We start from the raw sequence: 12,107 nt of genomic DNA, 5'->3' as shown, positions 1-12,107 counted from the left end.
GGATATAAGTGAAAATAAGCCAAATTTAAATATTAGAATATGACCTTGACCTTTGACCTTGACCTAATTTTCATTTTTTTGGACCAAGGACCTCAAATCAAAAGATCTTAGGTCTCTATCACTTATGGTTTATAAGATAGAAATGCATATCACTTATATCAGATGCATAAAGGGAAATAACTCTCATATGGAGCAGTCATATTGCTTCGGTCAAAATAGGACAAATCATGCAAAGGATATAACAAGCAATTTTGTAAAATAAATTTGTCGTTATCTTTTACGGTTGCGAAGGAGTTGTGAGCACAAGGAAAACAGTGTTTGGGGAGATAACTCCTACAAAGAAAAGTATTCGGTTACGCAGGGTAAATTTCAAAAGCGCATAAACTGTTCGATATCATATACCAAATATCAAAGCGACATATTGCGAAACAAATGTTTATCGCAAGAACAAAATTAGGCGGAAGGAAAAAAAAAATAATCAGAAGAAAAACAATAGGTCTTTCCACAGAAAAGTGGAAAGACCTAATAAGGGTAAAAAAATGTGTTAAAAATGAATTTGACAGATAATTCCCTTTAATAGAGGAGTTGCCTAAATATTTAGTCTTGTCTTGCTGATCATTTATGCTATTTTAAGTTTCTCTCAATCTATTATGGTTTTAAGATAATAGACACAAAAGCATGCAATTGGGGAACATCTTCTAAGTGCAATAACTTCTTAAGCAGCTGTTGAACACTTTTGATGTATATGTATATATACATATGTAACCAGATGATCTGCAGGACACAGCTTTATACAACTGCAGATGATGCCCCCGCTAGCATATAACGTTATAAAAGGACATAACTCAAGAACTGTAAAAGTGAAGCTGCCAAAAATTGAATTTAAACTGAGTTTAGAGGTAATAAGCATTATATACACATTTCATTAAATTGAGTTGAGAAACTTAATTTAAGAGAACAGAAACTAAAAAATTCTTCAATTTTTCCACTTGTAAAGGGGCATAACCCTAGAATGGTAATCAAAGTGCTTGTAATAACTGAATGCTTAATTTATCAGTTGGTAGTAAAGTGAATATTGCATTGTATGTATATACAATGTAGCATTGATTTAAGTTGATTCAACTACTATTCTGGACAAAGAAAGATAACTCCAATTTTCAAAGAATATTTCATAAAGCATTGGTTTTAGATGATTCAACAACCATTCTGGACAAAGAAAGATAACTCCAATTTATTGTCTTGAAACTACAAAAATGCTTGTTTTTGGCCCCTTATTGGCCCTTTATTCCTAGACTGTTTGGCCCATAAGTTCCAGTGTTCTCCCCAAGCAGAAATTTTGAACTTTCATCTAATTACTGCTTATGATCATAAAAAATATATCACCTTTAATCCCTTCAAGTCGGACAATAGACAATTAAGAGTGATCAAATAGGAGTTAATTGCCCTTTGGGAAATAACTGTTTGAATAGGAATATCCCAAGCTGTCACTTGTCACATAATTAATACCACATGATCTGCAAAATATTACAGTAGTAATTTACTTTCTTTCTCTTCCTATCACTTTTTGTAAATCGAGAGTGAAAAGTTTGATTATGAGCTAAATAAGTTTTGGTCTTTCTTGAGAAAGTGATCAAAATTGGCTTTAGTTTATGTTTCATCCATTTAATGCATTAAAAACGCCATATTTAATCCAAATGTCTTGTCAAACATTGTTTATTTTCGTATTTTTCATTGCTTTCAGCGGCCATTTAATATTTTAGTGTAAACTACTGGTCGAAACCGGACCAGATATGACAAAAATCTGTATTTTACGATAATAACTACATTTGCACAAATGGCACAGTAGACAGAAAACAATGATACCTAAAGAGAAAACTAAGCATTAACAGACTTTTTGTTAGATAACTTTGTTAAGAATATATATCATTTTGATAAAAAGAAACAACTGGGACTGATTCATTGAATACCATGAACCAATATACTTCATAGACATGATAAAGATTTTTTTTTTAACTGGGTAGGGTAACTGGAACCACACATATATTTTTATTTGGCCCAAGAGGAAAAAAACATTCTGGAACTATAAATGAATATAGAAAACATAAACTGAGAATACTGTTATCTGGCATGAAAATACAAATTTTTTTGTGTTATTAAAATTTGCTGTTACAAAATATTAAAAATAGTTATAAATTAAGGAATGTATCTCCCTAATGCAAAACTCTGATTCCTTTCACGGATTTGGCTATACTTTTTGGACCTTTTGGATTATAGCTCTTCATCTTTTATATAAGCTTTGGATTTCAAATATTTTGGCCACGAGCATCACTGAAGAGACATGTAGTCGAAATGCGCATCTGGTGCAAGAAAATTGGTACCGTTAATTTTATTATCATGGTTATAGTTTAATTGTATTAATTTCTCAGTCATGAATTCAACAATATTGACACAAAGAATAGGGTTAAAAAGAATATTTTATTCACCAAATAAGGACCTATAGCATACAAAAAATATAATACATTTTGTAATAAACAATAACGCATATATCATAATGGAAATAGAGCATTGCCACAACGCGACAAATTACATTGAAAAAAATACATTTTTTTTTACGCCAAATGTGATGCTATCCAAAATTTCTGGGGAAAACACTGCCATAACCCTTAAAATATATCTCAAACTTCTACTTATGGTATTAAACATTGTGGTACAATTTCAGAACAATTGAAATACTTATTGTCCTGACACTAGATAAATACTTGTTTTGGGCCCCTTATTCCTAAACCTTAGAGACCATAACCCCCAAAATCAACCCAAAGCTCTCTTTTGTGGTTATAAACATTGTGTTGAAATTTTATTGATTTCTATTTACTTATACTTAAGTTATTATCCGGAAACCATCTGCTTTGGACGACGCTGATGACGACGATAACGTGACACCAATATACGACCGCACAAATTTTTGCGGTTATATATAAAGGTGAATCTGAACAATCTGATTTTTTTTACTACAAAACAGATAGAGCCAAATGATATCCTTAAATGTGAGATGTGCCTATGTCAAATTGTCAATACAAATTTTATTTTCTTGAAACTTTCAAATTCAATCATATTAATCAGGTCAAAATTGATTCAACTGGAATAATACCATATTAAAATGTAATTTATAAATACTCATTATTCTATTTATTTTAAACCAAATATCGACTCAATTTAGATATATCAAAAGTTCAGGGCAATTTTTATTAAACTTTTTGTTCAAATTTCAATTTTTTAATTATAATGGCCATGTTTGATAGCAGATAACTTTGATAAACATTCTTAAATATTAATAAAGAAATCATTTACTGCATGGAAGTTTTCACTTATGTGCAAATTTCTTTAAATGTTGTCATTGACTTTTTGTCCACTTTTACCTTTTGGCATGAATACAGTTTGATGGAATTTCCTTTAGTATTATTAATCTGTTCAAAGAGATTATCAAACTCTAAAGGAAAGACCCAGCTACTTCACCAATTCTTCTTGGTTGCACTAGTTTCCCTATCTAGCTACAGTATTTAACATATTTTTTTGTATATGAATTACATGCACACAATTGTATACCATTGTATAATACAAGACGTATGAATTTTAACCCCTGAGTGAGCCAATAAAATAATCCACTGACTACATGTAGCTTAGTATATTTCTAGAATTCTAGACAATTAAAATTGATCTATATAATATAAATCTTCAATAATAATACTTTTAATAAAAGTTAACTTGATTATCAAAATATTATACATTATAATACCAACCTTTTAATGTCTTGATAACATCTCTCTCTAGCAGTCTGAAATTAAAAAGAAAAAGATAAAGCAAATCCTCTAAAAGTAAATCATGTACAATCAATGCTGAATGTTGGTAATTGGACAAATCATCAGTAGCGATCTGCCATAATCTGGATGATACTTATACTAATTTTTGATGATATTTATAACTAAAACCATATGGTAATCAAACTTCATTCAAATTTTATCTAAACAAGATTCAAAAGTGATTGGTTGTGTATACATGAAACTGAGATGTTCACAGATTGGTAGTACATGTATCTTAGGTATATAGATTTATTGCTACGTTGTGTACACATGATCCATATGCATGTTTTCACAAGGTTTACAATAAAACAAATTGTTATCTTTCACTTCTTAAAACAATGCTTTATGTAGGCACTAACAGTAATAAATCAATCCTTTTGTAGGTACCAACAGTACTAATCAATTTTAGTATATAATTCAATGTATTCCCTCTGGCACTTAGACATGTAAAATAAAAAGTTGAACTCTTGAGTTATCAATTTCAAATTGTAAACCCCCTGTTTAAGGAGTTGGTTAAAAGAAAGTTGATAAGCAATAGATATGAAAATGCATCACTAGGTATAGGCTAGTGTGCTCACATCAAGCTGGACCATAAATTTAAGAAAAGACCTTCTTTGTAGTTCCTGAAAGAATTGTGAATAAAATTTCACACATTGCCATTCTGTGTAAAGATATATAAGAATTCAGTAAATAGGGAGTGGTACTGGTTGAGCAATGAATCTGAAAATACATCCCTCAATTTTTGTACAAGCTTTAGCTTATCAATTTTGACTTTTTCTGGGGTTTTTCTGAAGACTTAAACAATTCCATGTACAAGAACAATTATATCTATGTTACAATGGGAAAACACACTTTGCAAAAACAGTAATACTTGTTAAGTTCTGGCTAACCACCTTTTTCATGTTTGAGTAGTTGCAATTGTCACAATGTTTAAATTTAGAGCAGACAAAAAGTGTCACAGTACAAAAATGTAGTTGGTTGTCGACTTTTTGTAGCTAGTCAAATCATTAGACACCTGTTTCCTGCTTTACCATTAATTCTTGCGGTCATAAATGATATTTTTGGAACCAAAAAACAAATTGTGATCTTTCACTTCTTAAAACAATGCTTTTTGTAGGCACTAACAGTACTAATCAATCTGCTTTACCATTAATTCTTGCGGTCATAAATGATATTTTTGGAACCAGTTGAAGTAATTTCAATACTCACCAGTTTTGAGAATGATGAGTTCAGAAAGATTTTCATGAGCATGGACTCGCCTTACAGCATGTACAGAGACCCATGAAAACTACTGCAATTTGTGAAGGACTTGAACACTGATAAGACCAAGAACAATTGTGTATTCTTGATTACAATGTACCTGACCGACTACATTGCATGGCTCTGACAATAATGTTTTAAAGCATTTGCAAAAGTCTGTACAACTGTTCCTTGCCATATGACAGAATTACAGATAGGTTATAAAATAAATAAAAATCATAATTGTACCTTATAAGAAAAACAATCAATAGTCATATCCACTGAAAGTTAATTCTAAATAAATACATGTCTTACAACGAAACCAATCATTGCTTGAAAAAATAGATATTAATTCTTATACATCTAATGAATGATCAATGCAATCTCTTCAACTTCATACATTATTTGGTATTTCTATTACTTTTTAATTGATCATCCCTGGCGAGTCTTTTGTAGACAAAACACACAACAAAACATACATTTGGCATTCAAAATTATCTAAATGATGTATTTTTAGATATATGTCAGGTGCAGTGCAGTCTTGTGTAACAGCGAACCTAAGACTTATGACTTCATTTTATTTAACAGTAAAAACCAATAATCAGACAATATTGTGTGAAAAAAATAGTAACATACATGTACTTTAGTTTTATTTCATAATATCTTCTGTACATGATGTATGGTTTTATCCTTAATATTTTGTGTAATGTGTGTCCAAAGTTAGGCAAACCTCTGGCCTGTTTTGAGAGTTCTTCAAATGTCTGGTGATTTTGTGCATAACAGGCTGTCAAGGATGCAGAGCAAAATTTATTTCAATCTACTATAAATTTGATTTAAATGAGACAAATTTCTTCTCATGATGTAATATTTTTAATGGAAATTGGCAAAATTATGGTTTATCATTGGATTGCATTTATAACAGGTATTAATTAACTCTTGTCATTTTTTCTGTCACTTTGGACAATTACAATATAAAAAAGAAAATGTGGTATGAGACAACTGTCCACAAGAGACCAAAATGACACAGATATTAACAACTATAGGTCACCGTACGGCCTTCAACAATGAGAAAAGCCCATACCGCATAGTCAGCTATAAAAGGCCCCGATAAGACAATGTAAAACAATTCAAACGAGAAAACTAACGGCCTTATTTATATAAAACAATGAACGAAAAACAAATATGTAACACATAAACAAACGACAACCACTGAATTACAGGCTCCTGACTTGACAAGAATAATTCTATTTGTGTTACATTGCAGATGTGATGAAATCAGGTAATGTGTGATATCACTGACCCTGTGGCCTCCACTGTACATGTATGTATGTTTGTAAATAAATCTTGGCATAGGTACGGGGTGTACATGTACGTAGAAAACCTGCATACTATCAACATTAATATATTTATATGGGAACAGACCGAGGGCGAACATATTAGTATTATACCATATTTACATGTTTTCCCTTACTTTGAACATTTTTTGTACATGGACTTTAGAGGCTATCTTCAAGTTTAAACTGATGCCAAGTAACTGTTAGCCGTTATAGAACCATGCCCAGTTGTGATTTATATTCAAATAAAATAATAAAATATAAAAAAAAAAAACGTTTATACAGAAACGCAAGTTTCATACAACACCTGCCTCATAGTATTTTAATGTAAAGATCTTGAGGATGATACCTGTAGTTGATATCATGATCATGATGACGCCTTCAACAATGTTTACCTTTTTATTTTGTCATGTATTGATCTGAAATGTTGAGAATAGTCCCTACCAGTTTTTCAGTCGTCGGTATTATCCAAATATCCTTAAAACAGAAAGTATTTATCACGATATTCATGAATAAATAACCTTGGTAATGATCACAGCAGTTGGCTACCAAAACTTATTTTACCTTGACACTGCCTCACCCTGGAACCTGTAAGTAATCAGCAGTAAATATATTTTTGTTTATTGTCTTTTTTCACATGCATTTAAAAATAATTAGAAGGAATAAAACAAATAAAACTTACATTATTTGTGTCAATATTTCAAGTTTTAATAAATACATATATATATCTCCACATATTTTATGATTCATGACATGAAAGTGTTCATTTTATGCATATGCTTACGATTCGTTTATCGTGTTATATGTTTTCATGGTCAGGAGCGGATCCAGCCATTTTAAAAGTGTGTGAGTTCGTGGTCTAGTGGTTAAGACCTATGGCTACAGTGCTGAAGGTCCCGAGTTCGATTCTCACTCGGGGGGCTAAAAATATCAGTACATCAGAAGGGTAATTTTCACCCTCTCACACACATCTCTGGTACCCAGACCGGAGTTTAAACTAGAATGGGTACTTTGGGGGCCTCGGTTGGTCAAAGTTGTCCCCTACTTTGACCTGGAGATCAATCTTCTGACATCTCTCTGGTTTGTCTGTTTCCACCGAGTGGCCCGGTGGTTCTCTCCGAGTACTTCGGCTTCCTCCACCATAATAACAGACTTCCCGGTGTCCTAGCACTCCCTTTGTGTTGGGTGGGGATTAATTGTCCTTGTAAAAATAATTGTCGTATAAATATACGTTAGTGACACATCTCCATTAATCCCGTTAGGGAGTGTACATGGATGCCACTGTACCCTCGCAGCTTTCGAGGGGTTCTTCGGATATCGGAGGCATTTACCAGTATATACATACATACAGGGGGGTTCCCAACCCAGAGTAAAGGGGGATTCCAATTATATGCTCCCATTCAAATGCATTGATCGTCCAAAAAAGGGGGGAAATTCCATCCCCCGGACCCCCCCGGATCCGCCAATCATTCAGATGGTTATCAGATGCCTAGTATTATATGTATCCTAGGAAATTGAAGATGATATATTCAGGCTACAGTTTGATTTAATTACATTAAAAATTCGCAGAACTGTAAAAAATATTTTAAAAAAAATATTAAAAATCAAAAAAATCAAAAAAATTATTAAAAATCAAAAAAATTTAAAAAAAATATTGAAAAAAATCAAAAAAGTCAGTGACACTATAAATACGTCTGGTAAAATAACAGTCATATTACGAAGTTAAAGGTTTATAAAACGAGAAAAATATTAGACTATTAAAAAATATAAATATTGTATTCAAAATATAATATTTTAATTAAGTATCATTAAAGCTGTTAAAAAAAAATCATCTGTATTGGTAAACAAATAGCTCAGTATTACCTGGGTCTATTATACTAACTATTAGTATACTAGTCCTAGGTAGAACAAATGATTTGTATAGTAAGTACAGAGACATATGACATATTCATTGGCGGATCCAGAAATTTTCCTAAGTGGGGGCCCACTGACTGCCTAAGAGGGGGCCCTCTCCCGTCACGCTTCAGTGATTCCCTATATAAGCAACCTTCGGCCCTCGGGACTGATATTGGTTTCTCGTGGTGATACAGCATGCGATACGGATTTTGCCATGTATTATTCTATGTGATGCAGTAGTGTAACTCAGGTTCAATTGTTGTCAAAATAAACAGTATAGTCATCCCTATGAGACTAGACCACTTTTTCCCCATAGACCCAATGTTAAAGCCGCCATTTTGTTTGGTGGAGGGAATTTTCGACAAGAGTCAAGTGGTCATTTTTTTTCTAATTAGTAATATAATAAAGGAAATGTTGTGTTTCCTTAATTAATAATTAGTTATGACCAGTGATAATATTACTAAGTCTATTAATTATATTGCTAATTACTATGTAGCGTCGACATTGGTCAAATGTTCATATTGATTGATTATAGTTTTAGACCATGGTTGTTTGGTCAGTTAATTGGCGTATCAGAATTTTAATTGATGGTTTAATCGACCAAACATACAAATATATGACATTGTCTGTAGGCCTCTAGGTGGATAAACTTTACATTTGATTAGTCCTTCATACATCGTTAGATCATCAAAGTTTTCTGTTACTATTCTAGGATGCCCTATTACAGCTTTGCCCGTTTTGTTTATGTACGGGTAAAGCGAGGTTACATCGTAGTATTTGATAGACTCATCAAAGGACGATTCGTGATATAAATTAAAGGCTTCTGTCCTCCCTCCTGCAAAGGCATCTCTTGGCTCTAATGGAGTAACAATATCCAAGGAGTCGATGAACTTTTTAATGTTTTCGTCTTCCCTGATATGTTTGTCAAACTCACATTCCCAAATGCATGTATATATGTAACCCTGTTTTTCAATGTAGGTTTTCTTTTCCATAGTTTGATGATACAAATCCTCAATTGATAACTTATTGACAGTGTTGATGGTATGCTGTGTGTAACAGGTTGGACATCCATGCCAAAAACACCCATGATATTCCAATACTATCTTTTCACCCTCGCTGTTCTCATAAAACCCATCTACTCTGTATTGGTCAATTATCTTCTCTCTACCGTTTCGAGCGTGTTGAATATCCACCCCCTTTGTTTGTGATATATATTTAATCCATTGTATGGCTTTAACAGAGTGTTTCTCTTCAGGACGATATCCTTGGGCTGGTATGATGCCGATAGTATCAGCACGTAAGAATTTAGTGCGAAACACCAAATTACATGCAGAAGCTATAGTAATACAAGTTTCAAACGGATCAATACCTCCATCTCCAGTAGCTGATTTAGTCATAGACATAAACAATTCTCGAAACCTTAAACAATATCGTCTTAATATATCTACATCAGATCGGCAGTATTTCAAAAGTTCCTTTTGGAAATCAAACATGACTTTCACGTTAGTTTGATACCATTCAAGAAAGTTTTCTCTGTCCTCTGATTTCATTGCGTCTGGGTTATAGAACTTGACATCTGGCAGCTGATTAAGAACGCTTGTCTGGTTTTCTTTTCTGTTATACAGATGTGGAAAGTATCCTTTCTGTAGTTCTTTGATACCAAACATTTTAGGCAGTTTTGAAAGCGCCATGGGTAGAAAATTAAGTGAGTCAATCATACGTATGTTGCATGACGGGACTTCGATAGACATGTTTTTTGCCCCACTCGGAACAATCTTTGGGAGAACACCGTTTTGGTACAGGTATTGTAGAATGGGAAACGAATCATATCCTTTGAAATTGTGACAGATCACTGTGGCTCCATTATTTTCTCCAGAAAAAAGCCATTGACAAAAATCATATGTCGTATTCATTCCGCTGAAAATAAGTTCATTCTTTCCACAATTTTCACATACACTAAGTGGTGTCAGATCCTCTTTTAAACACTCTAAGCATACTTGTTGTACAACGCATAAGTTTGGTTTGTGTTCATAAGTTCCACATTTAGATTTTTTACAATTCTTGCATTTCGAGGTGCCTCGTTCTGGCTTAAACCCGTCTTCACATTCAACTAAATCGTCTTGAGTGCATTCGAAATCAAAGAAAATATAAACTTGGTTTTTGGTTTCATCCTCATCTACAGTGTCCATATCGTCATTTAGAGTGTATTCTGTAAATTTGTCACCTTCCACCGGCAACATGAAACAGAGATGTCCAACTTCGTAGAAATCTTTACAAGTCTTACAATATATCTCACCACATATATGTTCTTTTTTGTGCATTTTCTTATTAATAGTTTGACTGCAAATCTTGCATCTAATGTATGATTTGCATGTTGAGTTTCCTTTCCTTGTAGTCTGTGCATGTAGTCTATAGCATTCTTCACCATAAAAATGACGATTACAGTCGTTACAGTATATCCAGTCGTCATCTTTTTTCTCATGGATTTTATGGCATGATGTGCAAATGTTATTGCAACGGTGTTCCTCTTTATGCTGGTATCCCTTTTTGCATGTGTGGCAATAATAATTACGGGATAAAAAAGCAGGCATACTAGTAATCACATCAAAGTGTTCGTCGTTAAAATACAAATAAATCTTTTTTTCTGCCTCTGGACCTTGGAATATGATTCCATTGAAGTGTTCCTTTGAAACAACATGTATTTGATATTCTGACATCACTGCTTGAAACTTTTTGATTTCTTCAATTCCACATTTATGCAGAGGAACATGTGCACGAGTATGTATATGTCTTGAAATGCAGTTGCCACGGACTCGCCTTTTTTATCTTTAAGTTTTCGTAACCATAAATACTTTGAAAACACATCGATGACTACCAATACGTATTTATATTCTTTGTTGTGTTTTGAAAACTTCACCATATCCATAAGGTCAGCAGACCATTGGTCATCTATGCCAGCAACAACAATTTCCGTTCTATTCTGTGGTCTCCTTAATGGTCGTTGTAAACTGTATGGTTCTTGGCTTTGTAACCATTTTCGTATCTTATATTTACTAATTTTGTACTTCCCTTCTTTTTGTACATAATTATAAAGTTTGTCTGGTCCAGAAAAACTGGCAGGATTTGACGGAATGAAGTAAATTTCCTTTAGATATTTCTCCCATGCAGACATGTTGTCAACACAAATATCAAAATGGATATAATGAAACGCGTGTTATACAGTACGTTATAAAGGACTAGTCTTCCTCTTGTATATCTTCGTCAGTGTCCTCTTCATCATCCTCATCGTCATTATCCTCAGTGTCAGTATTTATTTCAAAGTAATCATCATCAAATAATTCATCAAATTGATGTCGCTTTTTCATGAGAATACGCCGAATTTGAGTTTCGTAATCTGTATCGTTTTCAGCAATATCCTGAATTTGTTGTACAATGTCAGAGTGCACTTTGCTTTCATCTAGGGGGAACTATCAGTTTCAACAATTTAGTATAGCGTTTAAAAAATTGACGTTGAACAATATGGCTTATTTTTTCATTGCTTCGTTGAATTGCATCTTCCTCATTCATACCTTCTTTCACGTACTTGTCATATTTTGTATCCCAAGTATCTTTCGCTGTATCAATGGCTTCATGTAATAGGCTTTTATATCCTTCATTATCGTCCATATTAACATCTTCACTACCATCGTCTGAAACACTATCATATTTAATCCATTCTGAGGTTGATTTTTTTTAAGGACTTTCATTTCCTAGGTCTTCGTTGTCTCTTTTCCTTTTCAAA

The 12,107-nt window shown here is 32.9% G+C and overlaps 2 protein-coding genes across 3 annotated transcripts in view; both read right to left on the bottom strand.

Moving 5' to 3' along the window:
• LOC139517408 (BTB/POZ domain-containing protein 7-like) overlaps positions 1–7,036 on the bottom strand; it is a 34,244-nt gene extending 27,208 nt beyond the window's left edge. Inside the window, exons 1-2 of one of the 2 annotated variants that reach the window (XM_071308393.1) lie at positions 6,826–7,036; positions 3,798–3,832 (exon numbers count right to left, since the gene is read on the bottom strand). The gene's annotated coding sequence lies outside the window, so the exon portion shown is untranslated. The remainder of the gene's footprint in view (positions 1–3,797; positions 3,833–6,825) is intronic. The other variant, XM_071308394.1, reaches the window with a different exon arrangement.
• A 1,862-nt stretch (positions 7,037–8,898) lies between these two features.
• On the bottom strand, positions 8,899–11,043 carry LOC139515415 (uncharacterized). Its single transcript, XM_071304987.1, has one exon. The coding sequence runs from the start codon at positions 11,041–11,043 to the stop codon at positions 8,899–8,901; it is 2,145 nt and encodes a 714-aa protein (XP_071161088.1).
• Positions 11,044–12,107: the final 1,064 nt, after the last annotated feature.

The sequence above is a fragment of the Mytilus edulis genome, chromosome 3, assembly GCF_963676685.1.
Source record: "Mytilus edulis chromosome 3, xbMytEdul2.2, whole genome shotgun sequence".
In the NCBI taxonomy this organism is placed as follows: domain Eukaryota; kingdom Metazoa; phylum Mollusca; class Bivalvia; order Mytilida; family Mytilidae; genus Mytilus; species Mytilus edulis.
Note: the sequence above shows the minus strand (reverse complement) of the source record. Positions and strands in the feature narration are given on the sequence as shown.